Source organism: Muntiacus reevesi, chromosome X (genome assembly GCF_963930625.1).
Source record: "Muntiacus reevesi chromosome X, mMunRee1.1, whole genome shotgun sequence".
Lineage (NCBI taxonomy): Eukaryota > Metazoa > Chordata > Mammalia > Artiodactyla > Cervidae > Muntiacus > Muntiacus reevesi.
Window position 1 is genome coordinate 53,277,364 of NC_089271.1, and position 20,574 is coordinate 53,297,937.

The 20,574-nt window shown below is 38.3% G+C and overlaps 1 protein-coding gene across 1 annotated transcript in view; it reads right to left on the reverse strand.

The window, feature by feature from the left end:
* Positions 1 to 20,574, reverse strand: part of DGKK (diacylglycerol kinase kappa) — a 173,016-nt gene that overhangs the window by 63,723 nt on the left and 88,719 nt on the right. The window contains exon 8 of the mRNA XM_065915452.1: positions 1,739 to 1,841. Coding sequence (XP_065771524.1) covers positions 1,739 to 1,841 — 103 coding nt within the window. The remainder of the gene's footprint in view (positions 1 to 1,738; positions 1,842 to 20,574) is intronic.

Sequence of the window (20,574 nt, forward strand, 5' to 3'; positions counted from 1 at the left end):
CTCAGATGCTTCCACTCTGGGATACTGGAGAAGGGATTCCCTAGCTTGGTCAGAGGGGTTGGTCCAAATAATTTTCAATGATTTTATCATCTCCAAGATGGGTGGGACTTCCCAACAGGAGACCTATCCATCCATTAAGGAGCATATCTGCCTAGACCAAGAAGCCAGAAAAAGTCAAGAAGAGACAGAGGTTGTAAAAGATACTCCTAAGAAACCAAGTAATACATGTTAGAATGACGGGTTCTCAAGAGTGACATTCAGTTGGATCAAGACTGCAGATGACAAGGACAAAAGGTTAACTCATGGGGCATTAATATAAGTCACTACACAAAAAGAATGGCTTAGCATAGGTGCTTCTAAGCAATAATATGACATTGGTGAAAAGCAAAAGGAAGCAGCAATGCTATTAGTTGACCATCTATAACAGGAATAAGAAATTATATAGGATGGGAAAAAACAAACTAAAAATCTCTAACTTCCACCAGGCCAGGAAACAGAACCTGTTGGGCCAATTACAAAGAAGAGGTGGCAGCCCCTTAACACTTATTTGGGAGTGATTTATTAGATGCTGAAGTGGCTATCCTTCAGTCTCCTGAAAGACATCTTCCCCAGGTCCCTAAAGTGGTGAGCAGTCTCAGGACTTCAGATTCAGGACTTCATTGACTTTCACTAGGAGCCTGAGTACACTTGGCTGACTAGTTTGTTACTTTTCCTGTTCTATCAACTCTATCTTTCCCGTAGTCCCTTTTTTCTCCTAGCCAATCAAGTATCTATTATGTACCAAGGCATCAGTCTCATGACCTCTCTAGTCACCTATCTTGTAGGTGAATCTATGTGGATAAATATTTGAATAGGTCTGAGATTATTGTATGCATGCATCCCTGAGTGAGGGATATGTGCCTGAGCATGTCATCATGGGGACATATAAGTATGCTTCCCTGCAGAAAACTGTGTGAGAGGCTCATTCCATGTACCAATGTCTGTCTGTATTTGTGCTGGGGTTAAGAAAGAAACTGGAAAAGCCTAGAGCAGCTCACATACATGTATGTGCACATATGCTATGTCTAGTTCTAAAACTGTTGTAATGATTATAGGAATCCTTCCTCCTTCTGTTCTGTAAGGAAACTATATACTCTTTTTTCTTTTCCTTTCTCTGCTCCCAGCTAATGTTGGGTTTTCCTTGGCAATGAAGTAGGCAGCAAGCAAACAAAATTATTTCATGGATTATCTAGTGTCTGGAAATCATGAAAAAGCTGAAATGATTTCTGATAATTTGGAAACAATTGTGACAGAGGCTACAAAGAACATCCCCACATACAGATACATCAACATTCACCATCCCAAAGGTCTAAAGAAAATCATGAGCTGTCTCTACACATAGGGGCTTCCCTGGTGGCTCAGCAGTAAAGAATCTGCCTGCAATGCACAAGACACAGGAGATGCAGGTCTGATTCCTAGGTCAGAAAGATCCTCTGGAGGAGGAAATGGCAACCCACTCCAGTATTTGTGCTGGGAAAATTCCATGAACAGAGGAGCCCGGTGGCCTATGGTCCATGGGGTCGCAAAGAGCAGGACACACTGAGCAACTGAGCACACAGGCATGCTCTACACATTTGCACACTTGTACTTTCAGAAATGCTTGACTGGTTGACCAGCATAATTTAATTGCAGTCATTTCCCCCAGGCATTGAACCTTCCCTCCCTCCTGTATTTCTGAAATTAACGTTTAGCTACTCACCATCACCTTTAGGGTCGCTCAGGGCAGTGGGAGGAATGACTGATGATCGATGACTTCCAAACCAGCATTCCTTGGAAAACCGTCTCCTGCAGTCGTCATGCACCTGGAACGACAGGAGAAGAAAGAAAGAAAAAAAAAAAAGAAAAACATGAGTGGGGTGACAAAAGGGTAACATAGAGCATCATTTTGTCTCAATTCCAAAATTTAAGTGCTCAGTACTCAAAACTCCCTTTTTGAGATTTGGTGCCATACACATACTCCTGACTCAATGTCTTTCTACATTTTGAGTCTGCATCATCCCTGAATGTGGTTTCTGAACCCTGTTCCTTTCAAAGATGCCTTTCAGAAGATACTATTATAGGCGCTGAGTAGATGTCAGCCCTAGGGCACATTTTAGTGGCCTACAGAATGGGGAGTTTACTTGCAGTATAAGAGTGCTAATCCTGATAAAATGTTATTATACTTCAAACCTTACAACAGTGATGTGTGTTAGGGAAGACATTATTAAATTTGTTTTAGAAATAAGAAAACCAAAGCTCAGAGAGGAAAAGGATTTTGCTCAAGGTCAAACAACTGGAAGGTAAAAAACCTAAGACTCGGCTACCTTCCCCACTAATGGCATACTTCCCAGATTTCTGATATCTTCAAGCATCACTTCCCGAAAAATTACACAGTTACTAGATGACATGAACCTGGCCTAATTAGGCAAAAGTAATTTTAAAAGGTCCAGAAGACAACCAGAGTTGTCTTATTTTTTAATGACAATAAAATTGAAATAAACATTACATTAATTTCAGGTATACAGCATAACGACCTGATATCTGTATACATTGTGAAATTGTCACCAGAGTAAGTCTAGTTAAATCAATCATTATACATAGTTACATTTTTTTCCTTGTGATGAAAACTTAAGATTTACTTTCCTTTAAAATTTTTATTTTATACCAGAATATAACTGATTAACAATGTTGTGTTAGTTTTAGGTATACAGTGAAGTGATTCAGTTATACATGTACATGTCTATATTCTTTTTCATGTTTTTTTCTCATTTAGCTTATTATAGAATATTGATGACAGTTCCCTGTGCTGTTCAGTATGTCACTGATGGTTACTAGATTTACTTTCTTAAGGAATCCTAACATTACTAAAGGAATCCGTCAAAACACAAGAAACCAAGAGGAGAACTACAGAGGAAACCAACAGAGAACTACAAAAACGACCAGAAAACAGTGAACAAAATAGCAGTAAGTAAATACCTATCAATAATCACTTTAAATTTAAATGGATGAATTCTCCGATCAGAAGAAATAGAGGGCAGAATGGATACCAAAACAGGGCACATATATGTTGCCGACAAGAAACTCACTTCGGATCTAAAGACACACACAGACTGAAAGTGCAAATGGATATTAAAGAAAGCCATAGTAGCAATACTTATATCCAACAAAACAGACTTTAACACAAAGACTGTAACAAAACAAGGAAGGGCATTGAATTATGATAAAGGGGTCAATCCAACAAGAATATATAACATTTGTAAACATTTATGCACTCAACAGAGGAGCACCTAAATATGTAAAGCAAATATTAACAGAAATAACTGAAGAAAGAGACAGAAACACAAGAATTTTAGAGGACTTTAATATCCCAGTTACATCAATGGATACATCAGCCAACAGGTAGTCAATAAGGAAACACTGGCCTTAACAAATTAGATTACTTTAACACATGAGATGAGATTACCTTAATAGATATACATAGAACATTCCATAAAAAAGCAGCAGAATACATATTCTTTTCAAGTGTACACAGAACATTCTCCAGATACATCACATGCTAAGCCATAAAACAAAGTCACATTAAATATAAGAAGAATCAAATCATGGTAAACATCTTTTCTGACAACAACACTATGAAACTAGGAATCAACTACATGAAAAAAAAAACTGGAAGGAACACAAACATAAGGACACTAAACAACATGCTGCTAAATAACCAATAGGTCAATAAAAAAAATCAAAATATACCTTGAGACAAATGAAAATGGGAACAACTCTAAAATCTATGTTGTTGTATTCAGTGTTAAGTCGTGTCCAAATCTTTGCAACCCCAAGGTCTGTATCATGCCAGGCTCCCCTGTCCTCCACTGTCTCCTGGAGTTTGCTCAAATTCATGTTCATTGAGTTGGTGATGCTATCTAACCATCTCATCCTCTGTTACCCTCTTCTCCTCCTGCCTTCAATCTTTCCCAGCACCAGGGTCTTTCCCAGTGAGTCGGCTTTTCACATCAGGTGGCTGAAGTATTGAAGCTTCAGCTTCAGCATCAGTCTTTCTAGTGAATATTCAGGGTTGATTTCCTTTAGGAAGGAAACAGCAACCCACTTCAGTATTCTTGCCTAGGAAATCCCATGGACAGAGGAGCATGGCAGGCTATAGTCCATGGGACTGCAAAGAGTCGGACACAACTGAGCGGCTAACACACTGACTGGTTTGATATCCTTGCAGTCCAAGGGACTCTCAAGAGTCTTCTCCAGCACCATAGTTTGAAAGCATCAATTCTTTGGCACTCAGCTTTCTTTATGGTTCAACTCTCACATCCATACATGACTACTGGAACAACTATAGATCTGACTATATGGTCCTTTGTCAGCAAAGTGATGTCTCTGCTTGTTAATACACTGTCCAGGTATGTCATAACTTTCCTTCCAAGGAGCAAGCCTTGTTTTAATCTCATGACTGCATTCACCGTCTGCAGTGATTTTGGAGCCCAAGAAAATAAAATCTGTCACTGCTTCCAATTTTCCCCCTTCTATTAATAGTTGCCATTGAGTGATAGGACCAGATGCCATGATCTTAGTTTTTTAGTGCTGAGTTTCAAGCCAGCTTTTTCACTCTCCCTTTTCAGCCTCATCAAGAAACTCTTTAATTCCTCTTAACTTTCTACCATTAGAGTGGTACCATCTGCATATCTGAGGTTTTTGATATTTCTCCTGGCAGTCTTGATTCCAGCTTGTGATTCATTCAACCCAGCATTTTGCATGATATATTCTGCATACGAGTTAAATAAGCAGGGTGACAATATACAGCCTTGTCATACTCCTTTCCCAATTTTGAACCAGTCAGTTGTTCCAAGTCCAGTTCTAACTGGTTTTTTCTTTTTCTTTTTGATCTGCATATAGATTTCTCAGGAGGCAGGTAAGGTAGTCTGGTATTCTCATCTGTTTAAGAATTTTCCACAGTTTGTTGTGATCCACACAGTCAAAGGCTTTAGAGTAGTCAATGAATCAGAAGTAGATGTTTTCCTGGAATTCCTTTGCTTTCTCCATGATCCAATGAATATTGGCAATTTTTTTCTCTGATTCCTCTGTCTCTTCAAAACCCTGCTTGTACATTTACAATTTCTTGGTTCACGTACTGCTGAAGCCTAGTTTGAACGATTTTGAGCATAATCTTGCTGGCATGTGAAATGAGCACAGTGTAGGGTAGTTTGAGCATTCTTTTGCATGTCCGAAAATCTATGGGTCACAGCAAAAGCAGCCCTAGAAGGGAACTTTATAAAAATATAGGTGTACTCCAAGAAACAAAAATCTCAAATAAAGAATCTAAATATCCATTTAAAGGAACTATAAAAAGAAGAATAAGCAAAGCCCAAACTTAGGAGAATGAAGAAAATAATAGATGATAGAGGAAATAAATGAAATAGAGTCTAAAATATACAAAAGATCAATGAAAGTAAGAGTTGGTTCTTTAAAAAGACAAGCAAAATCAAGAAACTTATATTTAGTTAGGCTGATCAAGAAAAAAAAGGAGCACCCAAAAAAAGAGAATCAGAAATTAAAAAGGAAAAATTACAACTTTACACAACAGAAATACAAAGGATTATAATAGAATACTATGAATAATTATATGCCAACAAATTAAACAACCTAGAATGAATAGAAAAATGTCTAGATCATATAATCGCCCAATACCCAGAATCATGAAGAAACAGAAAATCTGAATAGACTCAACTCATTACTAGTAATGAAATTGAATCAGTAATCAAAAAACCCCGCCACAGAAAAATCAAGGTCCAGATGGCTTCATGATGAATTCTACCAAATATTTTAAGAAGAGCTAATATCTATCACTTTTTAAAAAAATGACAAAGGAATACTTCCAAACTCATTCTATAGGGCCACCATTATCCTGATACCAAACCAGACAAAAACACTACAAGAAAGAAAATTACAGGCCAATATCTTTGATAAACATAGATGCAAAAATCCTCAACCTAGCCATAGCAATGGGGTAAAAAAAAAATAAAAGCATCAAAATAAGAAAAGCAAAAGTAAAAGTCACTATTTTCAGGTGACAGAACACTATATAGAGAAGACACCAAAGACTGCACCAAAAATGTAGTAAAGCTAATGAATTAAGAAATTTGCAGATACAAAATTAATATAGAGGAACCTGTTGCATTTCTATACACTAATGATGAACTATCAGAAAGAAATGAAGAAAAGAATCCAATTTATAATTGCATCAAAAATAATAAAATACCTAGGAATAAATTTAACCAAGGAAGTAAAAAGACTCGTAACCTCAAAATGATAAGACAATGATTAAAGAAACTGAGGATGACACACCAAAATATGGAAAAATTACCACAGGCATGAACTGGATGACTCAATATTGTTAAAATGTCCATACTCCCTAAAGTAATCAACGGATTAAATGCAATCCCTATCAAAATATCAATGGCATATTTCATAGAACAAGAAAAAAAAAAAAAACAGTTCTTAAAACACAAGAGACTCCTAATAGCCAAAGCAATCTTGACAGAACAAAACTAGAGCTGTTACACTTCCATACCACAAAGCTATAGAATTCATAGCAGTATGGAACTGGCACAAAAACAAGACACACAGATCAAGGGAACAAAGCAGAGAGTCCAGAAATAAATCCACACTCATATGATCAGCTAACTTATGACAAAAGAGACAATAAGAATATAAATGGAAAAAAGACAGCCTCTTCAATAAAACTGGACAGCTGTATTGAAAAGAGTGAAACTGGACCACTTTCTTACAAATATATGAAAATAAAATAAAATGGATTAGAGGCTTAAATGTAAGACTTGAAACCATAAAACTAGAAGAAAACATAAGCAGTGAGCTCTTTGAGATATTTTTTGTATATGTATCCTCAGGGAAGGCAACAAAAGCAAAAACAAACAAATGGAACTATATGAAACAAAGACTTTTGCACAGTGAAGGAAATCACCAACCAAATGAAAAGACAGCCCTCTGACTGGGCGAAGATATTTGCAAATGATATAACCAGAAAAAGGTTGATATGGAAAATATATCAGGAACACATATGGCTCCATTAAAAAAAAAAAAAAAAAAAAAACCTGGTTAATAAATGGGCAGAGGACCTGAACAGACATTTGCCGATGCAGACATACAGATAGCCACAGGCACATGGAAAGATGCTCAACATCCTTAATCATCAGGGAAATGTAAATCAAGATGACAATAAGATATCACCTCACAAGTTTCTGATGACTGTTGTCAAAAAGACAAGAAACAAGAACTGATGGTGAGGATGTGGAGAAAAGATTCACTTGTGCAATGTTGGTGGGAGTGTAAATTGATTCAGCCACTATGTACAACATTATGGGGATTCCTCAGAAGAACTAAAAATAGAACTACAATGCAACCCATCAATTCCACTTCTAGGTATTTATCCAAAGAAATAAAAACACTAACTCAAAAAGATATACATACCCCTATGTTCACTGAATACTATTTAAAATAACAAAGATATGGAACCATTATAAGTGTCCATCCATAGGTGAATGGATAAAGAACATGTGATAAATACATACACACATACACACACACACACACACACACATATATAATGTATACATATACAGTAGGGACAGTAGTGAGAAAATACCTCTCATCCAAGGTAAGGAACAGCGACTGCACTTTGCTGGAGAAGCCATGAAGAGATATCCCATGTCCAAGGTAAGAGAAACCCAAGTAAGATGGTAGGTGTTGCAAGAAGGCATCAGAGGGCAGACACACTAAAACCATAATCACAGAAAACTAGCCAATCTGATCACAGGACCACAGTCTTGTCTAACTCAGTGAAACTAAGCCATGCCGTGTGGGACCACCCAAGACAGATGGGTCATGGTGGAGAGGTCTGACAGAATGTGGTCCACTGGAGAAGGGAATGGCAAACCACTTAAGAATTCTTACCTTGAGAACCGCATGAACAGTAGGAAAAGGCAAATTGATAGGATACTGAAAGAAGAACTCCCCAGCTTGGTAGGTGCCCAATATGCTAATGGAGATCAGTGGAGAAATAACTCCAGAAAGAATGAAAGGATGGAGCCAAAGCAAAAACAATACCCAGTTGTGGATGGAGCTGGTGATAGAAGCAAGGTCCAATGCTGTAAAGAGCAATATTGCATAGGAACCTGGAATGTTAGGTCTGTGAATCAAGGCAAATTGGAAGAGGTCAAACAGGAGATAGCAAGAGTGAATGTCAACATTCTAGGAATCAGCGAACTAAAATGGACTGGACTGGGTGAATTTAACTCAGATGACCATTATATCTACTACTGTGGGCAGGAATCCCTTAGAAGAAATGGAGTAGCCATCATGGTCAACAAAGGAGTCCAAAATGCAGTACTTGGATGCAATCTCAAAAATGACAGAATGATCTCTGTTCGTTTCCAAGGCAAACCATTCAATATCACGGTAATCCAAGTCTATGCCCCAACCAGTAATGCTGAAGAAGCTGAAGTTGAAAGGTTCTATGAAGGTCTATAAGACCTTTTAGAACTAACACCCAAAAAAGATGTCCTTCTCATTATAGGGGACTGGAATGCAAAAGTAGGAAGTCAAGAAACACCTGGAGTAACAGTCAAATTTGGCCTTGGAGTATGGAATGAAGCAGGGCAAAGGCTAATAGAGTTTTGCCAAGAGAATGCACTGGTCATAGCAAACATTCTCTTCCAACAACACAAGAGAAGACTCTACACATGGACATCACCAGATGTCCGAAATCAGACACCGAAATCAGATTGATTATATTCTTTGCAGCCAAAGATTGAGAAGCTCTATACAGTCAGCAAAAACAAGACCGGGAGCTGACTGTGGCTCAGATCATGAACTTATTGCCAAATTCAGACTTAAACTGAAGAAAGTAGGGAAAACCACTAGACCATTCAGGTATGACCTAAATCAAATCCCATATGATTATACAGTGGAAGTGAGAAATAGATTTAAGGGACTAGATCTGATAGACAGAGAGCCTGATGAACTATGGATGGAGGTTCGTGATATTGTATAGGAGACAGGGATCAAGACCATCCCCATGGAAAAGAAATGCAAAAAGGCAAAATGGTTGTCTGAGGAGGCCTTACAAATAGCTGTGAAAAGAAGAGAATCGAAAAGCAAAGGAGAAAAGGAAAGATATTCCTATTTGATGCAGAGTTCCAAAGAATAGCCAGGAGAGATAAGAAAGTCTTCCTCAGCAATCAGTGCAAAGAAATAGTGGAAAACAACAGAATGAGAAAGACTAGAGATCTCTTCAAGAAAATTAGAGATACCAAGGGAACATGTCATGCAAAGATGGGCTCAATAAAGGACAGAAATGATATGGACCTAACAGAAGCAGAAGATATTAAGAAGAGGTGGCAAGAATACACAGAAGAACTGTACAAAAAAGATATTCACGACCCAGATAATCACAATGGTGTGATCACTCACCTAGAGCCAGACATCCTGGAATGTGAAGTCAGGTGGGCCTTAGAAAGCATCACTATGAACAAAGCTAGTGGATGTGATGGAATTCCAGTTGAGCTATTTCAAATTCTGAAAGATGATGCTATGAAAGTGCTGCATGAAATATGCCAGCAAATTTGGAAAACTCAGCAGTGGCCATAGAACTGGAAAAGTTCAGTTTTCATTCCAATCCCAAAGAAAGGCAATGCCAAAGAATGCTGAAACTGCTGCACAATTGCACTCATCTCACACACCAGTAAAGTAATGCTCAAAATTCTCCAAGCCTCTATTTCTGTTTTGCATATAGGGTTATCGTTACCATCTTTCTAAATTCCATATATATGCATTAGTATGCTGTATTGGTCTTTATCTTTCTGGCTTACTTCACTCTGTATAATGGGCTCCAGTTTCATCCATCTCATTAGAACTGATTCAAATAGGAAACGGGTGGAGAGGGAGGTGGGAGGGGGGATCGGGATGGGGAATACTTGTAAATCCATGACTGATTCATGTCAATGTATGACAAAAACCACTACAATATTGTAAAGTAATTAGCCTCCAACTAATAAAAATTAATGAAAAAAAATTCTCCAAGCCAAGCTTCAGCAATACTTGAACTGTGAATTTTCAGATGTTCAAGCTGGTTTTAGAAAAGGCAGAGGAACCAGAGATAAAATTGCCAACATCCACTGGATCATCGAAAAAGCAAGAGAGTTCCAGAAAAACATCTATTTCTGCTTTATTGACTATGCCAAAGCCTTTGACTGTGTGGATCACAATAAATTGTGGAAAATTCTTCAACAGATGGGAATACCAGACCACCTGACCTGCCTCTTGAGAAACCTGTATGCAGGTCAGGAAGCAACAGTTAGAACTGGACATGGAACAACAGACTGGTTCCAAATAGGAAAAGGAGTATGTCAAGGCTGTATATTGTCACCCTGCTTATTTAACTTATATGCAGAGTACATCATGAGAAATGCTGGGCTGGGAGAAGCACAAGCTGGAATCAAGATTGCCAGGAGAAATATCAATAACCTCAGATATGCAGATGACATCACCCTTATGGCAGAAAGTGAAGAGTAATTAAAGAGCCTCTTGATGAAGGTGAAAGAGGAGAGTGAAAAAGTTGGCTTAAAGCTCAACATTCAGAAAACTAAGATCATGCCATCCAGTCCCATCACTTAATGGGAAATAAATGGGGAAACAGTGGAAACAGTGTCAGATTTTATTTTTTTGGGCTCCAAAATCACTGCAGATTGTGATTGCAGCCATGAAATTAAAAGACGCTTACTCCTTGGAAGCAAAGTTATGACCAACCTAGATAGCATATTAAAAATCAGAGACATTACTTTGCCAACAAAGGTCCGTCTGGTCAAGGCTGTGGTTTTCCCAGTGGTCATGTATGGATGTGAGAGTTGGACTGTGAGGAAAGTTGAGCGCCAAAAAATTGATGCTTTTGGACTATGGTGTTGGAGAAGACTCTTGAGAGTCCCTTGGACTTCAAGGAGATCCAACCAGTCCATCCTGAAGGAGATCAATCCTGGGTTTTCATTGGAAGGTCTGATGCTGAAGCAGAAGCTCCAATACTTTGGCCATCTCATGTGAAGAGTTGACTCATTGGAAAAGACCCTGAATATGGGAGGGATTGCAGGCAGGACGAGAAGGGGACAATAGAGGATGAGATGGCTGGATGGCATCACCAACTCGATGGACATGAGTTTGAGTAAACTCTGGGAATTGGTGATGGACAGGGAGGACTGGCATGCTGCGATTCATGGGGTTGCAGAGTTGGACACGAACAAGCAACTGAACTGACTAACTAACTGACTTCTCCTTGGAAGGAAACCTATGACAAACCCAGACAACATGTTGAGAAACAGACATCAGTTTGCTGACAAAGGACCATATAGTCAAATCTATGGTTGTTCCAGTAGTCATGTATGGATGTAAGAGTTGGACCATAAAGAAGGATGAGCACTGAAGAATTGATGCTTTTGAATTGGGGTGCTGCAGGAGACTCTTGAGAGATCAAACCAAGTCAATCCTAAAGTAAATCAACCCTGAATATTCATTGGAAGGACTGATGCTTAAGTTGAAGCTCCAATACTTTGGCCACCTGATGCAAAGAGCTGACTCATTGGAAAAGACCCTGATGCTGAGAAAGATTAAGGCAAAAGGAAAAGGGGTGGCAGAGGATGAGATGAAATGGTTAGATAGTATCACTTACCTAATGGACATGAAATTTAGCATACTCTGGGAGATAGTGGAAGACAGAGTAGCCTGGTGTTCTGTAGTGCAGGGGGTCACAAAGAGTTGAACACAACTTAGAGACTAAACAACCACAACATCAATATATATATGTATATATAATTATTAGATATACATACAAAGATCCTGATGCTGGGAAAGATAGAAGCAGGAGAAGAAGGGAATGATAGAGGATGAGATGCTTGGATGGCATCACCAACTCAATGGACCTGAGTTTGGGGAAGCTCACGGAAATGGTGAAGGACAGGGAAGCCTGACATGATTCAGTCCATGGGGTCACAAACAGTTGGACATGACTGAGTGACTGAACAACAACCATACATACAAAAAAGAGAAAAGAATCTAAACATAACATTAAAGAAAGTGAAAGTAAAGTCGCTCAGTCGTGTCTGACTCTTTTGCCACCTTGTGGACTACCAGGCTTCTCTGTCCATGGGATTTTTCCAGGCAAGAGTACCAGGGTGGGTTGCCATTTCCTTCTCTGGGGATCTTCCAGATCCAGGGATCGAACTCAGGTCTCCTGCATGCAGGCAGACACTTTCCCCTCTGAGCCACCAAACATAACACTAAAGGAAGCCTTCATATCACAAAGGAAGAGAGGAAAAGAAGAAAGGAACAAAAAGAAATAAAAAAATAATGAACAAAATAGCAATAAGCACATACTATCAGTAGTCACTTTAAATATAAATGAACTAAATGCTCCAAACAGAGTATGTACAGCTAAAGGGATTAATAAAAGAAAACAGACATATGCACCTACAAGAAATTCACTGCAGATCTAAAGATACATGCAGATTGAAAGTGAGAGGATGGAAAAGAGTATTCAATGCAAATGGAAATTAAATAAAAGCCAAGATAGTAATAGTTATATCACACAGAATAGAGTTTAAAACAAAGACTGTAACAAAGACAAAGGAAGATGTTACATAATGACATAGGGATCAAACCAAGAACATATAACAATTGAAAACATATATATACCCAACACAAGAGCAAATAACTATATGAAGCAAATATTGGCAGACATAAAGGGGGAAATTTACAGTAACACAATAATAGGTTTTTAACAACCCACATATCAATAAACCGATCGTCGATATAGAAAACCAATAAGGAAATATTGTCCTTAATACACAAGACAAACTGTTTTTTATATATATATTCCACTCAAAAGCGGCAGAAAATAAATTATTTTTGACTATACATGGAAAATTATCCAGAATAGATCACATGTTAGGCTGAAGAAAACATCTCAATAAATTTTAAGAAAATTGAAATAATATCATAAAACTCTTCTGGTCACAATGCTATGAGACTATAAATAAAAAACAAGGGAAAAAAAAAACTGAAGGAGGGCAATCCCAAGATGGCAGAGGAATAGGATGGGAAACCACTTTCTCCCCCACAAATTCATCAAAAGATCATTTGAATGTTGAGCAACTTCCACAAAGCAACTTCTGAACACTGGCGGAGGACACCAGGCACCCAGAAAGGCAGCCCAATCTCTTCAATAGGAGACAGGACAAAATATAAAAGACAAAAGCAGAGACAAGATTTAGGGATGGAGACCCTTCCTGGGGAGGGAGTCGTGAAGGAGGAGAAGTTTCCATACAGTAGGAAACCCTCTCACAGGCATGTCTGTGGGGAGTTTTGGAATCTCAGAGGGCAACATAACTGGGAGGGGGAAAAAAATCCACAGAATATGTGCCTAACCACAACTGCCAGCGGAGAAGTGGCCCAGACGCTCATGTCCTCCAGCAGTAAATGGGTGTTGGGCAAGGGGACGTGGGCTGCATCATTGGTCCTTAGGGTAAGGGCTGGGCCTGAATGCCCTGAGGACAATCTGAAGGAGCTAATGTGAGATAACAACCCAAATCCTCGGAACACCAGAGACAAAAAAAGAAAAAAAAAAAAAGACTTTTCCTGCAAAAGGCTCTAAAGCCTCACAGTGACCCCTGGCACAATCACAGAACAAAGGATTGACCGGATATCAAAGGAGAGCAAACTGGCTGCCACATAGGGCCCTCCCTCCCCGGAGGCAGAGAGGCAGGCCTGCGACAGCCAGAGCCGGAAGGCAAGGGGCTGCTGCAATCTCGGCCCCAGAGACCGCATCTTCCACCAAACTCTGAGCAGGTTCCCAGTTGCTAACCACATCTTCCTGGGTTCCTGGAAGGTTGACATCTGTCAGGAGTGTCACAGCCTGAGATCAGCTCCCCAGAGGAGACACACGAAACACCTGGGGCTGTGCTCTAGTGGCACACCTGGGAAACCGAATGACCAGGACCAGGGAGGTTAATAAGATGCACAGCCCACCTGGGACAGTGCGCTCGTCAAGCACCCAGGTGCCTGAGCTGCTCGGACCTGGGAAGGGCACAAAACACACAGCCCATCTGGGTCTGTGCCCCTGCGGAGAATCTGAGTGGCTTATGCCTGGGAATTGCATGAAATGCAGGGCCCACTTGGGACAATGCCCCTGCAGAGCACCCTAGAGCCTGAGCAGTGTAGACCTGGGAAATACACACTGCCTTGGGCTGTGGCAAACCTAGTGTGGTCCATCCACTGCAAGTACTCCCCCCACATACCAGTGGTATTTGCAGTGTCCCTCCCTCCCCACAACACAACTGAACAAGTGAGCCTAAATAAGTGGCCACCATTGCCCCCTTGTGCCAGGGTGCAAATTAGATACTGAAGAGACTTGCAGAGAAAGCCAAAATAAACAAAGAAGGGGGAACCACTCTGGAAGTTACAGGTGCAACAGATTAAAACACTGCATTTAATACTGGAGACTGTGCATTTGAAGGGCACCTATAGACCTTTAAAACAAGTACAAGCCAGAACAAGGGACCATTTGATACTGAACTGACCCCACACTGCCCACAAAAACCAAAGAGGAATTCCTAGATATATTTCTACTATTATCACTTTTTAATTTTTTTAAAAAATTAGTTTTGTATTACTCCTTTCACTTTCATTTTTATAGCCTACTATTACTTTAAAAAAAAAACCTTATTTTTTTAAAAACAAGTTCCATATATATTTAAAAAAATTTTTGTGATTGATTATGTTTTGTATTTTTTATATTGTATTTTTGAGAGTCTAACCTCTATTCTAGGTTTTTAATCTTTGCTTTTTGATATTTGTTATCACTTTTGTACCTCTAAGAATCTAATCTTTGGTATCCATTTTCACTTAGGAATTTGATTACTGGGTTGATTGCTCTCTCCCCTTTTGACTCTCCCTTTTCTCCTCCTGGTCACCTCTATCTCCTTCCTCCTTCTTCTCTTCTCTACATAACTCTGTGAATGTCTCTGGGTGTTCCAGGCTATGGAGAGTACTTAGGGATTTGATTACTGGCTAGATTGCTCTCTCCCCTTTTGACTCCCCCTTTTCTCCTCCTGGTCACTTCTATCTCCCTCCTCCCTCTTCTCTTCTGTATAAAACTCTGTGAATCTCTTTGGGTGCTCCTGGCTGTGGAGAATCATTTCACCAATAACCTAGGGGTTTTATCTTCTATGCTGTATGGATGGAAAAGTATTGAGGCTACTGTAAGAGAAGGACCAAAACCCAGAGGCAGGAGGCTTAACTCCAAAACTGTGAAACATCAGAGAACTCCTGACTCTAGGAAACATTATAGACAAGACCTCACCCAAAAGTGTCTACACCTACACTGAAACCAAGCTCACCCAAGAGCCAAAAAGTTCCAGTGCAAAACACACCATAATAATTCTCCAGCAAAACATGAACACAACCCTGAACATTAAAAAATGGGCTGCCCAAAGCCATGCCAAACCCATAGAAACACCAAAACTCACTATTGGACACTTCATTGCACTCCAGAGAGAAGAGATCCAGCTCTACCCACCAGAAGACAGACACAAGCTCCCCCAACCAAACCTTGACAAGCCATTAGTCTAACCCCACCCATAGGGAGCAGACTCCACAATTAAGAGGAACCATGAACTTCCAGCCTGCAAAAAGGGCACCCCAAACACAGCAATCTAAACAAAATGCAAAAGCAGAGAAATATTCAGCAGGTGAAAGAACATGATAAAAATCCATCAAAGCAAATAAAAGAGGAGGAGACAGGGAGTCTACCTGAAAAAGAATTCAGAAGAGTGATAGTTAAGATGATCCAAAATATTGAAAACAAAACAGAGTTACAGATAAATAGACTAGAGACAAGGATTGAGAAGATGCAAGAAATGTTTTAGAAGGACCTAGAAGAAATAAAGAAGAATCAATCAATAGTTAATAATGCAACAACACTCTGGAGGGAACCAACAGTAGAATACCTGAGGCAGAAGAGAGGATAAGTGAGGTGAAAGATAGAATGGTGGGAAAATCTCATATAAACAATCTATAATATTATACCTAAAGGAACTAGAGAAAGAATAACAAATATAACCCAAAGTTAACAGAAGGAAGTAAATGGTAAAGATTTCTTTTCTAAGAAATAAATGAAATAGAGACTAAAAAATGGAAAAGATCAATGACACTAAGAGCTAGTTCTTTAAAACATAAAATTGATAAACCTTTAGTCAGAATCATAAAAAAGAAGAGAGAGGATCCAAGTAAATAAAATCAGAAATGAAAAAGGAGAATTTACAACTGATACCACAGATATACAAAGGACCATAAAAGATTTCTATGAAAAAGTATATGATAATAAAAAGGACAATGTAGAAGAAATAGACAAATTCCTAAAAATGTACAGTCTCCCAAGACTGAACCAAGAAGAAATAGAAACTATTATTAGATCAATTACTAGTAATGAAACTGAACCAGTAATAAAACACCACTCTCAAGAAACAAAAGTCCAGGACCAGATGGCTTCACAGGTGAATTTTACCAAACATATAGATGAGTTAACACCTATATTCTCAAAGTATTCAAAAAATTGAAGAGGGAACACTTCCAAATTCATTCTATGAGGCCACCGTTACCTAAACCAGACAAAACACTACAAAAAAGAAAGTCAAAGGCTAACATTTTTGATGAATATAGATGCAAAAATCCTCAACAAAATATTAGCAAAACAAATGTTACAATACATAAAAAGGATCATACATGATGATAAAGCAGGACTCATTCTAGAGCCACAAGGGTGGTTCAACATACACAAATCAATCAATGTGATACAGCACATTAACAAAAAGAAAGAAAAAAGCACTTGATAATCTCAATAAATGCATAAAAAGCATCTGACAAAATTCAAAATAAAAATTCTCATCAAAGTGGATATAATAAAGATGAGTTTGTTTACAGCAAACTCATGGAAAACATAATACTCAGTGGAGAAAAGCGGAAAACCCTCCTGCCAAATTGAGGAATAAGACAAAGATGCCAACTCTCACTGCTTCTGTTTTACATATTATTAGAAGTCTTGGCTGTAGCCATGAGGTAAGCAAAAGAAACAAAAATTGTCCAAATTGGAATGGAAGGAATAAAACTGTCATTATCTGCAGATGACATGCTACTCTATATACAGAATACTAAAGTTTATATGTAAAACTACTAGAACTAATAAATGATTTCAGAAAGGGACTAGGATAAAAGTTTAATACACAGAAATCTTTTGTATTTCTATACACTAATAATGAAATATCAGAAAAAGAAAGTGTAAAAAATCTCATTTGAAGTAGCATTTAAAAAACTCTAGGAATAGAGGTAACCAAGGAGGTGAAAGACTCATAGTATGAAAACTATAAAATTTTGATATAAGTGATTAAATATTACTCAAAGAAATGGAAAGATAATCACTTGCTCTTGGAATGGAAGAACTAATATTGCTAAAATGGCCATACTACCCAAAGCAATATACAGATTTAATGCAATCCCTATCAAAATACCCATAACATTTTTCACAGAACTAGAACAGATTATCCTAAAATTTATAGGAAACCACAAAAGACCCAGAATTGCCAAAAAAAAAAAAAAAATCTTGACAAAGAAGTAGAAAGCTGGAAGAATCACACTCCCTAACTTCAGACCTTCAGACTTTGTAGTAATACAAAGCAACAGTAATGAAAACATTATAGTATTGGCACTAAAACAGACACATGGATCAATGGAATAAGATAGAGAGCCCAGAAATAAACCCACACACATATGGCCCATAACAAAGGAGGCAAGATTATACAATAGAGAAAAGAGAGTCTCTTCAGTAAGTTGTGCTGGGAAAACTGGACATCTAGATTAAAAAAAAATAGGTGGTTTCCCTTAAACCACATACAAAAATAAACTCAAAATAGTTAAAGACCTAAATGTTAAGACATAATACTTCTAGAAGAGAACAGGGGCAAAACATTCTTTGACATAACTCATAGCAATATTTTCTTAGATCAGTTTCCCAAAGCAAAAGAAATAATTGGAAAATATTTTAAAATAGGACATAATCAAACTTAAAAGCTTTTGCACAGCAATGAAAACCATCAACAAAATGAAAAGATAACCTATGGAATGAGAGAAAATACTTGCAATGTGACCAAGAAGCAGTTAATATCCAATATATACAAACAACCCATACAACTCAATATTGAAAAAACAAACAACCCAATCAAGAAATGTGCAGAAGACTTAAAAAGACATTTTTCTAAAGAAGAAATATAGTTGGCTAACAAAAAGATCTCAATATCACTAATTATTAGGGAAATGCAATAGGGAAAAAACTATAATGAGGTATCTCTTCATAGCACTCAGAATGGTTATCATCAAAGGTATATAAATAGTAGACGCTGGAGAGGATTTATAGAAAAGGGAACCCTCCTACACTGTTTGTGGGAACGTAAATTTGTGTAATCACTGTGGAAAACAGTATGGAGTTTTCATAAAAAAGTAAACCATATGATCCAGCATTTCTACTCCTTGGTACGTATCTGGAAAAAAATGAAAACTCTAATTTGATAAGATACATGCATCTCGATGTTCTTAGCAGCACTATTTACAATAGCCAAGATGTGGAAGTAACCTAAGTGCCCATCAAAAGATGACTGGTTTAATCCATGTCCTGGTTATTATAAACATTGCTGCGATGAACATTGGGGTGCACGTGTCTCTTTCAGATCTGGTTTCCTCAGTGTGTATGCCCAGAAGTGGGATTGCTGGGTCATATGGCAGTTCTATTTCCAGTTTTTTAAGAAATCTCCACACTGTTTTCCATAGTGGCTGTACTAGTTTGCATTCCCACCAACAGTGTAAGAGGGTTCCCTTTTCTCCACACCCTCTCCAGCATTTATTTCTTGTAGACTTTTGGATAGCAGCCATCCTGACTGGCATGTAATGGTACCTCATTGAGGTTTTGATTTGCATTTCTCTGATAATGAGTGATGTTGAGCATCTTTTCATGTGTTTGTTAGCCATCTGTATGTCTTCTTTGGAGAAATGTCTGTTGAGTTCTTTGGCCCATTTTTTGATTGGGTCATTTATTTTTCTGGAATTGAGCTGCAGGAGTTGCTTGTATATTTTTGAGATTAATCCTTTGTCTGTTGCTTCATTTGCTGTTATTTTCTCCCAATCTGAGGGCTGTCTTTTCACCTTACTTATAGTTTCCTTTGTTGTGCAAAAGATTTTAAGTTTCATTAGGTCACACTTGTTTATTTTTGCTTTTATTTCCAATATTTTGGCAGGTGGGTCATAGAGGATTCTGCTGTGATTCATGTCAGAGAGTGTTTTGCCTATGTTCTCCTCTAGGAGTTTTATAGTTTCTGGTCTTACATTTAGATCTTTACTCCATTTTAAGTTTATTTTTGTGTATGGTGTTAGAAAGTGTTCTAGTTTCATTCTTTTACCAAGTGGTTTACAACCTAGATGCCCATCAGCAGATGAATGGATAAGGAAGCTGTGGTACATATACACCATGGAATATTACTCAGCTGTTAAAAAGAATTCATTTGAATCAGTTCTAATGAGATGGATGAAACTGGAGCCCATTATACAGAGTGAAGTCAGCCAGAAAGATAAAGAACATTACAGCATACTAACACATATATATGGAATTTAGAAAGATGGTAATGATAACCCTATATGCAAAACAGAAAAAGAGACACAGATGTATAGAACAGAATTTTGGACTCTGTGGGAGAAGGCGAGGGTGGGATGTTTCGAGAGAACAGCATGTATATTATCTATAGTGAAACAGACCACCAGCCCAGGTGAGATGCATGAGACAAGTGCTCTGGCCTGGTGCACTGGGAAGACCCAGAGGAATCGGGTGGAGAGGGAGGAGGGAGGGGGGATCGGGATGGGGAATACGTGTAACTCCATGGATGATTCATGTCAATGTATGACAAAACCCACTGCAATGTTGTGAAGTAATTAGCCTCCAACTAATTAAAAAAAAAAAAGATGACTGGTTTAAGAAACTATGAAACGTATACACAATGGAATATTACTCAGTCATAAAAGGAAGGAAATCTTTCCATTTGCAGTAAAGTGCATGGACCTAGAGAATATTATGCTTAGTGAAATAAGTCAGACAGAGAAAGACAAGTACTATGGATGACAGAGGATGAGATGTTTATATGGCATCACCGACTCAATGAACATGAGTTTGGGTAAACTCCAGGAGTTGGTGATGGACAGGGAGGCTTGGCGTGCTGCGGTTCATGGGGTTGTAAAGAGTTGGACACAACTGAGCGACCAGATTGACTGATATGATATTATTCTTATGTGGAATCTAAAAAATAATACAAATAAATTTGAGAAATAGACTCACAGAGAAAGAAAAAAGTTTGGATTTTCAAATGGGAGAGGAAGTAGAGGAGGGACAAATTAAGACTA